General features: G+C 39.0%; 1 protein-coding gene across 4 annotated transcripts in view; it reads left to right on the top strand.

Annotated features, from left to right (window-relative positions):
* Window positions 1-14,260, top strand: part of SH3D19 (SH3 domain containing 19) — an 86,727-nt gene extending 72,467 nt beyond the window's left edge. For all 4 annotated transcript variants that reach the window (XM_017805799.1, XM_017805798.1, XM_017805802.1 and 1 more), the window contains 10 exons: window positions 657-921; window positions 2,097-2,165; window positions 3,434-3,506; window positions 3,823-3,953; window positions 6,279-6,337; window positions 7,935-8,122; window positions 8,376-8,428; window positions 8,928-9,114; window positions 9,715-9,812; window positions 11,113-14,260. In XM_017805799.1, coding sequence (XP_017661288.1) covers window positions 657-921; window positions 2,097-2,165; window positions 3,434-3,506; window positions 3,823-3,953; window positions 6,279-6,337; window positions 7,935-8,122; window positions 8,376-8,428; window positions 8,928-9,114; window positions 9,715-9,812; window positions 11,113-11,229 — 1,240 coding nt within the window. In that variant the 3' untranslated portion in view covers window positions 11,230-14,260. The remainder of the gene's footprint in view (window positions 1-656; window positions 922-2,096; window positions 2,166-3,433; window positions 3,507-3,822; window positions 3,954-6,278; window positions 6,338-7,934; window positions 8,123-8,375; window positions 8,429-8,927; window positions 9,115-9,714; window positions 9,813-11,112) is intronic.
* The last annotated feature ends 1,193 nt before the right edge of the window (window positions 14,261-15,453 follow it).

The following is a 15,453-nucleotide window of genomic DNA, read 5'->3' as shown; positions in this document are numbered from 1 at the left end:
GTTTTTTTACAATTTTAATTTAAAAAAAAAATTACTACTGTCACTTGCTAGTCTCTGATTTTGGTTTCTAAACTACTGGTACATTAATGAGAATGTGGTACCTCCAGATGTTAGAGAACTTGAGTATTTTCACCAGTGTTCTTTCTATTGCATAAAAATGGTAAATTCTTCTATTGATGTCATTGTGTCCAAAGTGGTGTCGTATGTCATGAGTTTCTGCAGAGGACCAAAAGTCACTTTAGGGAAGTGATAACCCAGGGAATGAGCTAGGCTGATCCTGAAGACCAGTTTTCCCAAAAGCTCTCAATAGCAGAACATCCTGCAGCAGCTTCAGACAAAGCTCTTTCTACTGCTAAAAGAAATCCAGCTTACATAGTGGGCTCCCATGAAAGCTGGCAGGCTGTTGATAAGCAAAAGCGGTGATCAGACTTGGAAATGCGTAGTCAAAGGATCTGTCTAAGGATGTGGTCATACAGTCCCAGTAGCTGAAGAGTTCATGTGTTCCTGGAAAGCTTCAGATGCTACATACTCTGCAGCCCAGGTTGTCATGAATCATGTTTCCTTACTGCATACTCTCTAGATAGGGCAGTGGTGGAGGATGAAGTGGCAGGCTTATTAATATGCATATTTTCTCTGATGGTTTGCACAATTTTTAGGCCTGCGGATGGAAAAATTATACCAGCTCGACCTCCCCCACCTAAAGGTGCTCCTGGAAGGCCACCTCCACCAAAACTCTCCACAACCAAAGCCTCCTCCCAAAAGGATGCTCTGTCACGATCTAGTTCTGACATCGCTTCTGATAAAAAAACCAGCAAGTTCAGATTGGGACCCAAGAGAACAAAAAGTGCACTCTTTAAAAATCCGGATCCAGCATTACCTCCTAGACCTAAGCCGGGTCATCCTCTCTACAATAAGTACATGGTGAGAGCTGAGATATTCTATCTGAGACCGTTGTTTTTATAAAACAGTGCTGGTTAAAATAGTAGTGAAAAAGATAGTAAAGTAGGTTACTATGCTGTGTCATTCAAAGTGCATGTATCAGCATAATCTTCTTTAGAAAATGCCAATAGATAAATAGTAATAAGTCCTGTAAGGTAATACTGGAGAATGCAATATCTAAGTGCCAAGTATAGATATATGTGGTGTATTTTTGTGTATATGTACAATTTGTATATATCTAGTAATGCATAGCTTTTGGGGTTTGGGGGTTCTTTGTATAGTCATCAGTTCTGAATTCTCTTACAGCACATAAAATGATGCTAAATAATTGCATTTGTATGTTGGGTTTATCCATATATATGAAAATGCTTAAGAAAATTTGGAGGCATTAGAACTTAAAGAGTAGTTGACTTTGCTTAAAAAAGCCTGTAAAGAGTGAGAAATGTAACATTGCTAATCTTACATTTTCATCCTATTGATGCCATCCCTTTTCACTATAAAAATGTTTCTTTTTGGTATTATATGTGTTATTAGGGAATATTAAATACAAATAGATCAGCATTACAGATAAAAAAGGAGAAAGTCTTTCCTCAGGTACTTGAAACTGGTCAGTGATAGAGCTGGTGTAACTGCTTGAACCAGTGCTGTTGTCAAAAAAAGAAGCCACACAGCCATGAACATGAACAACATCAATATTCCGCATAAAGTGAAAACTTCCTGTTGCCTTCTTTTTGATCTTTCACTTAGATTTCTATATTTTTTATTTCAGTAGAAGATCACTAGTAATTCTCTGGCCCCAAATACTACTGTCAAGGAAATTGTCCTCCCAGGTTGTTTTTTGAGTGCCCTCCATGACAAATGATTACACTTCTACATCAGATGTCTTTCTGAATATCTTGTACCATATAGTATGAGACCAGGTGGGTGTCTAAGACACTTTTAAAGTGGATGACACCACCTGGGTTTCTCAAAGTGGCAGTTCATATCACTAGCAGTCTATCTGAGTGCCTTCCAAAGGAGCCTGTCCTTTTCCACTGGACTCCTAAATTAGTTACCTGTATTAGGTGGTCTGAATAGTTCTGTTTTCACTTGCAGTGGGAATTTGAGGTGCTTAGAAGTGAAAAAAACTTTTACATTTGTCTCTGTTTCCATTCTAGCTACCTGTGCCTCATGGAGTTGCCAAGGAAGATTGTCTTCCCAGGAACACAGGAGAACCGTCCTGTAAGGTAAGGCACCTTTTTCTGCTGGTAAATATTTAATGAGCAAGACTCCTGTTGCCTTAAAGTATCAAATGCTTTAGTCTTTAAAGGTTACACTGAGAAATGTAATACTGATCTATTAAATCCTTGTGATTCTTTAATCCAAACAAAACTACTGCCAAAACAAAACCCAATAATGGCGATTTGCCTTATAGCACAGGAACATGCTGCTTATGGAGCAGAGCAACAGTAATTACTTGGAGTGCTGGAAGGGAGAGGAAACTGGTAAAGTTCCTGTGTCTCATAGGAAAATAATCACTCCCTTGGCTGAGTATCTGAGAAGTGAGCAAAAGATAAGCGAGTAGTTTTATGAAGTGCTGTACATGATATATCAGAGAATTGGCTTTGACGTACAGACTTGAAAGTATTTTCCTCTCTCTGCTTCTACAGATCCTTACTTGGTTTTAGGGCATGCTGCATTAATATTAAACAGCTAGTGTAAATTATAGCCAGGAGCAGCCTTTTTGACTATTATCAGAAACCTACATGGCTGAAGTAGATTTCTATGCAATCTCTTGTTATCTGTTGTAATTCATATTACTCTGCCCTTATCTTTGTCCACACTGGGCTTTTTTTGTTGGGATTTTTGCACACAACGAATTACTTCGACTATAATTCACACTCTATGATTATCAGTGCAGTCAAAAAATTCCTAGTGGGTGGGATAGAGAAGACTCAGCATTTTGAATATACTTTCCCTGTGTAAAGATCCCACAATGAAATTGTCAGCTCCCCTCAGTGTTACCTTCATGTAAGGTGGCTTCCTTGCCCCTCTAAAATGCTTGTTAGTCAGTAGATGTGCTGCCCTTGCTGAGTGTGGTGGGGAGAGTTGGGCTGGGTCTTCACTCGAGCAAGAAAGAGTGACTGGTGGCACAAAGTACCAAGCACCAGTGCAAAATTTGGCCACAGCCCTTGCAATGAGCGTTGCTATCAGTGCTCCAGATTTCTGACCCACAGGGATAGCTGAGGCTTTGTCTGTACTGGGAAAGTTACATGCCTTCCCTTTCTTTTACTGGCTCTAAAGTAGATTTTGGTGAAATGTATTCTGGTTTACACAGGCAAAAGGCATACAGAATTCAGACCCATAGCTGTGTGACCAATAACCCTTGCCTCCAAAGGTGTTTCTCTAATACCAGGACAAAATTGTATCCAGAGTCAGAACATTACTTTTGGAGTACATACTGTTAGTGTGTTCCATGATTATGAACTACTTGGATTTATTTTGTTTGTTTCAGGATTCAAACCACCCTCCAAAAGTTTCTGACACAAGTGCACCTCATGCTGTAGTCCTGCATGATTTTCCTGCAGGTAAGTAAATGTGAATATTCTAGAGGCTTGTTTTATTTCAAGACTTTCAAATGAGAATTTTCTTAGGAATTAGAGCTTAAAAATGGTGTGGAAGCTCAGTCTACAGCATCTGCCTATAGAGTTGTTCAAATCAATAAGTTTAGCTGAAGATGGGCCAAATCTTTCAGTTAAAGCTCACTGGTTTATCAAGTATAATTAAGACTTTTTGAAAACTCATTCTGTTATTGTCTGTGGTATTTATATTAAGAAGGTTTTACTTAAGAGAAAATCAGTGAGTGTGGCAAATACTGTTAACTGAAATGATGTTGTCTTACAGAGCATCCTGATGACTTGGACCTTCATTCTGGAGACATCATTTGTCTTTTGGAGAAAATCGATACTGAGTGGTACAGAGGAAAATGTGGGAATTGCACAGGGATATTTCCAGCCAACTTTGTTAAAGTAGTTGTACGTAGGCTTTATATACACTGCTACAAAGATCCTATTGCATTTGTTTTCTGGCTCTATTTTACTAAGTATCCTGTGTGTTTAACTCCATTCTGTATTTAGATAATCTCTTATCCCACTGGCAGTACAGAAGACATATCAACTTGTTTGTGTGGTATTAGGAAGATACTTGATTTGGCACAACCAGTTTGTGTTATGGGGAATATTTTGCTCTTATTTTAAAGCCAAGTGAGAAAATCATTGCCTTTATCAAATTCTCTTTGTTTACTTGGGTAGTTTCTCAGGGTCTGCAGAGCAGATTATTTTTTGACAGCTGCCTGTAAGAATCAACACTCAGTAAGATGGTTCCTTTTGGTGCCTTCCCCCCACTCCCCAGCTTCTTTCATTTTCTTGTCCCCTGAACTGCACTGGAATCACCACTTTTATAGCCATGTAGTGAAATAGGTCAGGGCAGCAATTTGGCCCAACAAAACATATTTGTTTTTTTCTTCCTAGAATATTGTTTTTTCCAGCAGGATCAATTTGCCTAAGTGGCTTACTAAGTGGCTGCACAAATGGTTATGCTGGCACAGTGCAAGGAGATTGTGTTGTTGCAAATGAGCAGCTTAAAGCAATCCTGTTACTGAATGTGACACTTGACAGTAAAGGAAGGCAAGAACAGGTGCTGTTTTGGGAGCCTAGTAGCTATTAATTGAATGCCTTCTCTTTAAAAGAGATACAATATGGTTCTCTGTATCAAATGCTGGGTCAAACCTTTTGCAAGCCAGAGTCTGAGATTGAGGTCCGTTTTGTGACAGTAGAAAGGGCACTGGGCTATCCACACTGGCCATATGGATATGGAGGAATGCCAGACTGACACCAGGATGCTGTGGAGGTGCATGGCCTGGCATTAAAGACACTTAAGTGTCTATGTCGAGCTGGGACAGCTGGCAGAGATGAGCACTGCTGCCACATGGGCAATACCAAGGATTTGGTAAGCATCAGGAAGTGTAGGCTGTCTGTCTAGTTTGTAGTGGTGTTATTAGAGAAAAATTGATGTGAGAAGTGCTGAAGAATAAAAACTAAACTCAGTAGTAACAGATCCATGCTCGATTCACTTTCATGAGAAAGATTTGTTAGCTAAATTGATTTGCTGCTTCTACACAAACCAACAATTTAATTTAAAAACTTCTGCTCATACTGATGGCTAAAAGAGAAAAGGTTTTGTGTTAAAGCAGTGGAATGAGTATTTGAGGTCAAATTCAGCATTGATACGGACAGATACAAGCATATTAAAGCTAGGGAAGATGCATTTCAAATGTCTGTCTAAGTTGTAAAAGGTGGTTACCCTTTGAGAGTAAAAATCTTTTGTTTCAGAATATTTTTATTTTTTTTCTAAAGACAGCGCAGTACATGAGGCTAATTTGCTTGAGTGAATTCTCCTCTTAATTCATGTCAGATTTAATCTTGATACAAAGTCTCTGTACAATGTGCTACAGTGTGGTTTACAATATTGAGCTGGGTAATAGGTTAGGCCTGGACACCGAACAATAATACATAGTTACTACTTCCCATGGAATCTTCAGAGCACCACAGATACCAGCCCCTCTAGCAAGAGCACTGCAAAGATTAAGTGTGTTAAATTTCCTCCAGTCCTTCACATAAGCTAATGAAACATTCTTGTTGATTTTATGGGAACTGGCTGATACGATAGTGAGCTGTAAACCAAAGCTCCTCGCCAGAGTCTCTAGGCTTGTAGTCTTCCACATCTTACAGATCATCCTTCATGTCACACCAAAAATACAATGGAAATTTTCTTATGATAAAGGGCTTGAATGTTGTCTGTTTGATATATCTGTGTATTGATTTTCTAAGTTGTGTTTCTCCAATTCAAGTGAGATTTGCGAGATGCATTTTTGTTTGGAGGACAGCTGGCTACCAGAGCACAGAAAGGATAAATGTAAACAATAATTTGGTCTATTGTGATATACTGTGCTAGTAAATAATAGAGAGCACTTATCAGTTGAAAGTTGGGAACTAAATACAATAACATGTAGTAGCATGCAATCACATATTCTGTCAGTCATGCCACAAGTAGAAACAATAAACCAGCTTCATAAAAGAAAACATTAAATATTGCTCCTTGTTTGCATAAAATTAGAAATGAGAAATCAGGCATAAACCCCTCATAATTTACATTATTACAGTCATATATCAGAGTACACTAATGACTACAGAGCATCACACATCTGAAAAACAGATTATTTTATCCAGTTTCAAGTTTATTGTGGTTATGTTCCCATTAGTTTGAAATGGAAGATTTAACTTATTTTGTTGTCTTATTAGATTGATGTTCCAGAAGAAGCCAACAGGAAAAAAATACCCTCTTCATCACAATGTATTAAGTGAGTCAGATAAATCTTTTTTTCTTTCTCATGTTGATTTACAAGGAAGTAAAGAGAAACATCAACTGTGAAGCAGGTGCTGTCAGCACTGAGGTTCATATAGTCAACAATTTATTCACCAAAATATATTTTGAAAATTAAAATATGTTTTAAAAAACTGAATATTTATGATGTTTTAATAAGACTCATATTTAGGTGAAAAAAGCCTAAAACCTCACTTTCATGAAAATTGGTTACGGAAACCATGAAGCAATCTGATTAACTTCAGCAGCACTGTACGCTCCTCCCTTTGCTCCAGGCCTTGCTCCTTTCTTCCAGTATCCTTATAAAATGCAACATGGTAGGGCTCCTACTCATTTGAAAGAACAAGATAAAATGGGACAGAATATAGATGTACTTTAAGAGATAAATCTATCTATCTGTCTATCCATCAATCCTTAAGTGTATAGCTGTACGGGTGAATCTGAAGTTCCCCAGATCAAATTGTATTTCCAGCACTTTCATTTCTGGTTTTCAAACAACTTGTACTAATATCTGTGGGCAAGAGACAATTTTTCATGCTATTTTTTCTCAGTGATGATTTATCAGATTTCGTAATCATTCATTCCAGCAATTAAACCCAATTCAGGCAGAGGCAGGAGCACCTAGTGTGAGAGGGATCATTCAGTTTGTTCTTTGTTTTGGCATAAACAGAATTTTCTTTTTAAAAGCTGCTTCTGCAACTTAGAAAGAAACACAGAGTGCTAGCTCTGTCCCAAAAGACACATCTTTGCAAAGATATGAGTGGGGGACAGGAGTGGGAAACAAGCTTCTTACACTAGTTGTATGCCATGATGCTATAGAAAGAATTAAAGCCTATTACTGCTCTTTTTTCAGCATGGTATTTCTGATAAATATTTTCTTAGTGTAACTTCCTAAATTTAATTTGTTTGTTAAATTGTTAAATCTATTTGAGTCAGGGGAGGAAAAATAATTAGTTTTTTTCAGTATTGTACCAAAGTATGCAAAATTTATTAGATGCATTGGTGTTCCTTTCTTTGATAGGTAAGTTATTTCCCATATATATATCCTATGGGGATATATTTTACAGAATAAAGTATGTAAAAGAAGATAGTTTTTATCTTCTTCCTATGAAACCTCCATGTATTTGGGACAAATATACAGCACTCACCCCCCCCATGTTTGATTGCATCTAAATGGGATGCTAGCTTGAAAAACAATCAAACTCTTGAAAAAAGTGTATCAGGACACTTACTTGGATATAGGCGAAGATATGAAATGGGACAGATGGCCCAAACCCAAGGTTTCTTAGTGTTGTTTGGAAGAGAAATAGGATCTTTTGCAAAATACTCTTAACAGCCAGGAATTGGGATGCAGAAGTTGTATCTGGCTCAACAAGACTCCATACTCATCCTCCTCAGAAAGCAGAGATAAGAACCAGGGCTAGACCCCAATTTTCCACCTGTTCTATCTTCAGTGCATTCTTTTATCATTTTAATTAAACTATCAATTGATATGTTGCACCATGCTGCCTTGTTATTAAGTGGACAGTAATAATAATAAAGACACAACGTAATTTTCTCTTTTGTTTGTGCAGAGGTCCAAGATGTCTAGCACGATTTGAATACATTGGAGATCAGAAAGATGAGCTCAGTTTTTCAGAAGGTGAAACTATTATCCTGAAAGAATATGTAAATGAAGAATGGGCCAAAGGAGAGCTCAGAGGCACATCTGGAATTTTCCCCTTGAACTTTGTGGAAGTAATTGAAGATCTGCCTGGAACAGGTATGAATACGTCTGCAAAAATCTTCAAAAACATTTTGTACTTCGGGCATATAGGCAGCATATAGGAGAAAATTCCAGAAGAACAGTGAATGCAGGAAGGAGGTAGAAAGAGAGAGAAGACAGGTTAAAAAAAAAAAATCAAAAATCTTAAGAAGCTATTCTTAATAGTCACTTTGAATATCTAAAGTCCCTGTCGTTATTAACGATTTGAATAGTCACTGCTGCTATTCTAAGTTGTGCTTTACTTATGTAGGTACAGAAGCAGCACTGAAGAACAAGGTGGAGGTTTCTTCTTCCCTTCCTCAGGTAATAAAATTTCATAGGTTAGGGTCAGAATTTACATAGCAGTTTCATAGATTTACAGAGACATTCTATTATAATGCCAGATTAGCTGAATGTAACACAACTCCCACAGCACACAACGCTGCGTGGTCACATCTTGAATTCTGACATTTGGCCTAAACTGATTAAATTCATGGCTTGAAAAATTAAAATAAGTAAAGTTTTATCCTTTATGCTGAAGAAAATTCTTGTTAGCTCTATTTTAAGAATTGCTGCAGTGATCTAATTTTGAATTTATTAATCCTTCTTCCTGCCACCAGCGATAAAAAGGGATGTGCCTGAGCCAAGATGAAATTCTGTGGTGGTAATTGCTGAAATGCCATTCTAGTGTACATCTGCAGCAACACTTGGGAGAAAGTCAGGACACCCATGTTCTGTACAGCTGCTTTCTGCACTATCCATCAGCTTTTGGGCTCCATTTACGCTTCTAAAATTACTGCATTTCCTCTGTTCACTTGAATAGAACAACAGATGCTCGGTACAGTGGTGCGAAGCGCTTCATGATTTTACAGCAGAAACCAAAGACGATCTATCCTTTAAAAAGGGAGACTACATCCAAATACTGGAACAAGTAGATTTGGAGTGGTATAGAGGAAGACTAAATGGAAAGGAAGGGATTTTCCCAGCAGTTTTTGTTCAGACCTGCTCAGGTACAGTGCTCCTACTAAATGGCAATTTATTATTCCTTGGGTTGTGACAGTCACAACAGAGTTCTGGGAGAACCCAACTACTCCATTGTATTAGCAAGACACACACCACCACAGTCTTTAATATTCTAAAGCTAAGCTAAGTTTTGAATCACCTCCTCTAATAATGGCAATATAATGTTCTAGTCAATAAGTAATGTGGGAGGTGACACAGACTCCGGGATGTTTTCAAGTGTGGTTTGGGCACAGGCACAACAGGACCATTGAGCCACCTTTAGGAATAAATCACGGGTGCTGCCTCATCTTCAAGCACAAAGAGAAGACAGCTCTTATTAGATATCACCACTGGAAAGTTCAAGTAAGTCAAATTTAGTCCTCTTGAAAGCAGAACTGTGAGACTCTGTTAGTACTGTAAAATGAACTGGTGTCAGTGGAGTTTTTTATTCCAGTAGAACAGTGAATTTGTTACAGCAGTAGCAATAACATTTGGACACCCTGTAGCACAGTAATGGGGAGAAAGCATGAGAAAGAGAGGGAACTTCTCTAGAAACAGAGATTTATTTCATGCCAATCCAAATAACTTCTCTTGTCCATGTTCTGCAGCCAGGATAGAGCTGTCACAGTCTGGGGGAGGGAAGAAAGGAAAAGCCAGAGCTCTTTATGATTTTCATGGAGAAAACGAAGATGAGCTTTCCTTCAAAGTAAGTATCTCTCTTAGACCAATTTCCAAGAGGTCTTACACTCCTGAAGAGTGCTAAAAAATAAGATTCATCCACTCTTAAAATAGGCTTGAAATAAGAAGAATGAAGCACATAGAATATTAACACATTTGATAAATGGTCTCTAAAAAAACACTTTTTCCCTTACCACTGCTGTTTCGTATTGGCAAAATCTTCATTCAAGACACTGAAAAGAGATCAGGAGTTGCAGAATTCCTCTGACTTCTCTGATCTAGTAAACATAACAAGACAAACCAACCTCATTTTGCAGTACATTCAGTTCTTGATCAGTTGATCCGGTCAACAGAGCCTCTTTTTTTGACTAGAAAGACAGCAGTGAGAAGGAGGATAATAGTGAGAGTGCCAGTGCTACAGCAGCCAGGCCTCTAAGGGACACCAAGTACAGCAAAATCTTAAATCGGCAACGCAATACATAGTTTCTGTGGAAACAAGGGGAAAAATTAAATACTTGCTGGATGCCCAGCATGAACAAGAAACAGAGTGCCCTTGAGATTCAAAGTCATGATTTAGGTAACCGTGTCCTCAAAAGCAAATTTCTGAGAAACAATAGTCTTTCACAAGCAGGCCCAAAAGTGTGTCTTATCAGTTGAAACACACAATATATTCTAAAACTATTCTAAACTATGCTAAAACTAGTTCTAGCATTAGCAGCATGCAATGTTGAAAGGATAGATGATTCTTTAAAGCAGAAAAGGGGAACAATGGTACAGGAAGAAAGGCCAGGGCCATAACAGTACTTCTGATGAAGAGTGTGGCACGAGACAGTGAAAACTGGAACAAGGACCAAACACAGGAGCTGCAGTTTAAATGGCCACACTGAGCTCTCAGATTATTGCTTTTCCTTTTGGGAAAGTTTCCAAGTGCTAGAAAATATTGAGACTAAAAAAAGAAATCTTTCCAGGGTTTTAAGAAGAGAAACCCTTATAACAGAGCGGGGAAACACACGCAAATAACAAGTGGTCTGTGAGGCGGCTTTTAGCGTATCTGCCTACCTGGAGAGCTCAAGCAACTCAGGAAGTTATCCAGCAGTGCTCTTTTGCCCCTCCAAAGGTTTTTCCCCATAGACAAATATTTACCCTAAGAGAAGCTTCAACTGGTTTTGGCATACAGTCTCCAAGAGATGTAACCAACAGAAGAGACTGGCCACATCCTACTTCTCTTCTATTTGATTGATATTAATTGCTTCTAAATAAGTCCAGTTATGCATGCATTAACATTGCACAGTAAGCTGTACTGACTCATATTACTCCTTCTCTTACAGGCAGGTGATATGATAACAGAGCTGGAATCTGTAGATGAGGACTGGATGAGTGGAGAGATACAAGGAAGGTCTGGGATATTTCCTAAGAACTTTGTTCAGATTTTAAAAACACCATGAAGTGTTGCCTCTTTTTGTACTCCCTGCATGTGGGAGAGAATGTTTTCTACCCTAAAGGCACAGCAAAGGCATCAACGTGTGTTGACTATCAATGTTTTGCACTACTTTTTCTAGACAGTCATACCAGTGTCTTTAAGTCAAATAAGAACATTTTAGTCCTTTGTGACAGTGTATGTAGTCATGTTTCATGAACGCTCTGAGAGCAAAACAAGCAGGATTTTTTAGCGGTTTCCAACTAGGAGAATATTGTGGTGCAACACCATTTTAACTTATATAGCATTCTAGTATGTTTACTATCTGGTATTACATTTATCCTGCACAAAGTCTGCATAAAGTAAACCGCTTTGGGCTTCTTTAAAAACTTTTTAAAATCCAAATTTAAAGAATTGTTTTAATATATAATTACAATGCTCAGTATGTAGATGGAATTTGATATTCGGGTTTCATTACTGCTTGAGTTCCACATTAGCAGTAGAATCCACTTGTTTGTTTTATAACTTAGAGGACAAGAAAAATAACTGGTATTTCATAGTAGAAAGGTATCAAATCTAATACTGGTAAGAGGGAAAACTCAGAAATAAATCCTTGTGTAGTATTCTTCCTTTCTTAGCCCAAGCTGCTCATACAGCAAGATCACAGAAGTAAGATTTTTAAGTATTTTGCCTTCTACAAGTACTGTTTAAATTAGTATGAATCATCTTCAACCTTCCTCCCTTTCCCCAAAATACTTTCCAGGTACAGGTTTAGATTTTTCTACTGCCCACTGTTCTTCAAGCACTATCATGCCCTTCTTTCCCAGCTGAGGATAGTTGTGACAGACAGCGTTTACTGAGCTTTCTCAGATCCCATCCATGGAGTAGCTGCACTATTCCAAATATTTGCCCCTCCACTCCCGTCATGAAAGTGGAAAACCAGTCTTCAGTCAGTCTACATTTCATTTGTCACTCAAGCACTGGAACATACTTTAGTAACACTATTCCTAACCTTAACATGAAGGGTATTATACAGCCTTGGTTTTAGCTTTCAGCAGACGTGGGAGTAGTTTCCAGTTTGTTACCACATACCAACTATACTGAGCATCATCATAAATGGTCTGTCAAGACATTAAGGAAAACATGCCTGGCAAGAGGTTACTCCAAGCAGCTCTAACCAAGGCAATAAGTAAAAAGTAGCAGTGTGGCTTGACTGGCAAACTAAGACAGACATGACTGAGGAAGCTTCACATTATAGGAACTTCTGGTAGTAAATTAATTTTTGTAACACTTGGCTTCTGACAAAGTAGTTAAATGGCATCTAACTCCATCAGACTGGAATAGAAAACGTTATGCTGCAGTTGCCTCTTTCATTGCTGACAGTATTCCATCATTTCTGCACTATATAACAAAGAGAAACCAGTAAGCTGTTTGCACGAGTCATTACTTCAGAGAGCTGCAGGTCACTAGGTATCAAGATACCCTCAACAAGACTTTTCTTCATGGGTCTGGCAGTTCATGTTGCAGGAGGGCCAACAGTTGAGTGGTGAATGGAGACTGGAACCTAGGATCATGATTGACCTTGAGATAGTTTTGACTCGGTCTTTCCACAGCTTTACCAGTATGAGCTCTAAGCATCACAGCAACAAGTCCCTGCTGCTACAGGAGATCAAGGTGCATCTAAATTGATGCCTAAGCAGGCTGGTGAGGGTTGCCCTTCGCTCCCCACGCCCTGCACTCTGATTACCATCACAGCAGGCAGAAGCAGGCTTACAGCCAAAACTGAACTGAGGAACAACCCCTGAGCGGGGAATGGGCATCCAGTCCCAGTAGCTGACTACAGCTCACCTGAAACAAGCCTGAGGAATGTGCAGAGCAGACATGAGGTCCTCAGCACCATTTCACTCAGCAGTCGCAATTAGGCCACAGAACTTGCACAGACACAGGCATTTTCCCCCTGATTTTTTTCTGTTGTGTATTTAAACTGCACCAATACCATTTCCACAACCGGGAAATGAAGATCACACAAAGTTTTGATGAGCTGAGAACTAGACTTCTACTTCCATTAGGTTATTAATATTATAAAACAGTTCTAAATTATGTGCCATTCTAGGAGGGAAAAACTATTTGTACAGCTATTATTCAGTTTTAGCATCCCCAGCAAGCCTATCTGGAACTCCTGTGGAATCAAACTTAGACGTAAATCACTGCCCAAGCTTTCCTGCCAAGAGATTCTAAAACTTCTTGTTTCTTACTCCAGTAAAACACCATCTCCTAGAGAAATCCAAGGAATACCCATGCCCTCCAAAGATATACTAAATCAGTATAGCAGTAGGTGAGAGTTGTGTATGATGTTTACCTATTGTCTGGCAGTTTTCTAAAATTTTGATACGTCTTAAAAGTAGAACTGATTCTTTTATTTTTTTTTCTTTCCATGTCCTCGTTCCCATTTTTATAATGTGTATTGACCAGTTGGTTTTGTAACTTCCACTGAATGTTTCAAGGCAGTGCCTATCCGTAGAAAAGACCACTCTGCTGTATGTTAATCATCTCCTCCCTGTGGGGCAGGGAAGGGAGAGCAGCAAGGCCTTCTATTCACAGCACCGAGTGCCATCTAAGGGCTGCTCGCATTGCTGCAGGCAGCTGAAACAGCGCCTTTGTGAACACTGAAACAAGTGAGATGCTTGGCTTCTACAGGAGAGGGTTTTCTTAAGACAATGCCCAGCACCACCATGAGACTGCCTACAGATCATAACAAAATTCCTAAGGTGTACAAAAACCCAGGAACGAGGTGGAGCACAAATCTTAACTGCAATATAGTAGCAAATTTCAGCTGTAACCTTGAAATATAGCTAGACCTGTGTGCGTTAGCATAATAAGAAAAGTCTAATTTGACGAAATACTGTTTGACCCACCCTCTGGAAATATCTTCAGGAAGACATCTTTGTTCTGTGTACAATTAACAGTGTCCTAAATATACCTTTGTTAAGTCCAGTAAGTTTGTTATGGTACCTCTGTAAATTAAGAATGTATTTAACCAATAAAATTTTTGTAATTAAGTCATGCTGGCATTTTGTCTTATGCTGTGGAGAGCTGAGCTTTCCACTTGACAGTTTTATGGATCTCATTCTGCTTACATATTTAACCCCACTGCAAAGAAACACCCAACCCCCAGACAAATACCAGTAATAATCAGACAAATAATATTGCATCCATTTTCAAGTAGTCCAAACCCCTCAGAAAATCTGGATGGCTTTAACAGAGTTTATTCAAGCCTTTGGACTCAGGTACATTCAACACCACCTGCAGAATCTGTGACACTTGCTACGTGCAGCAACCAGCTGTCACCGCAGGGTGTCACACGCAGTGTGACTCTCGCTGTGCCAATTACTTGTACTGATGAGCACTTCTGCACGTGATTTTGGTGTGCTCTGCTGACTGCTGCTTTCATACACCATGATTTTTCAGCTGGTATTTGCTGAGAGAATACAGAGGATGCACAAAATTTTCCTTCCTGCTTGCTTTTTCCCCCATCTGAAATCCCGATACAAAGCATTCATACATACATACATACATACATACATACATACATGCCCAGAGCCCCTACACAGCAATACTGGCAGTCCACTGTTCAAAAACATAACATTAAAAAGCCTGAAAAAAGGCAAGTTCTTGTTCTTTCTCCATATCCTCTTGGACTAGACTTTTTGCAACAACTCCTCAGACATACGGCTGAAGGAGAAAGTAACAATATCCAAGACATTCAAGTTTTCAGAGAATGAGCGCAGAAACCACCTTAGGATTCCTAACTCTCCCAGCCTACAGAGAATACGGGCCAGCTGCAGGCCTGGAATAGATACACACATACATCTGCATGTGCACAGCTGCACTGGAATGTGCTGTAGTAGGTTCAAGGCTTTCCAACCTCTAACCACACTTACCCTACATCATGGTTCATTTTTCTAACTGTGGTGAGAAGTTCTCATTTTTGTTAGAGAAGTGAAGGGGCATTTGTTGCAACTTATGGCTTCAAAAATATGACTGACTGGGACTCCTGGAGGCAGACGACACCTGCCTCAGCAGTACTAATGGGAAGAGCAAAGCAGAGGGTCAAAAGCAGAATGATTCCTTTCTTGTTACAAGATCATGTGTGTTGAGCACTCACTACACGTCCACTACACCAACTGGAAAAAGCAGAACGCATATTAAATTGTAACTTGGAATCACAACATGAAATCACATCACTTGCAGT

The sequence above is a fragment of the Lepidothrix coronata genome, unplaced genomic scaffold, assembly GCF_001604755.1.
Source record: "Lepidothrix coronata isolate B3197 unplaced genomic scaffold, Lepidothrix_coronata-1.0 Scaffold13, whole genome shotgun sequence".
In the NCBI taxonomy this organism is placed as follows: Eukaryota; Metazoa; Chordata; class Aves; order Passeriformes; family Pipridae; genus Lepidothrix; species Lepidothrix coronata.
The sequence above is the reverse complement of the archived record's forward strand: the minus strand, read 5'-3'. Positions and strand labels throughout refer to the sequence as shown.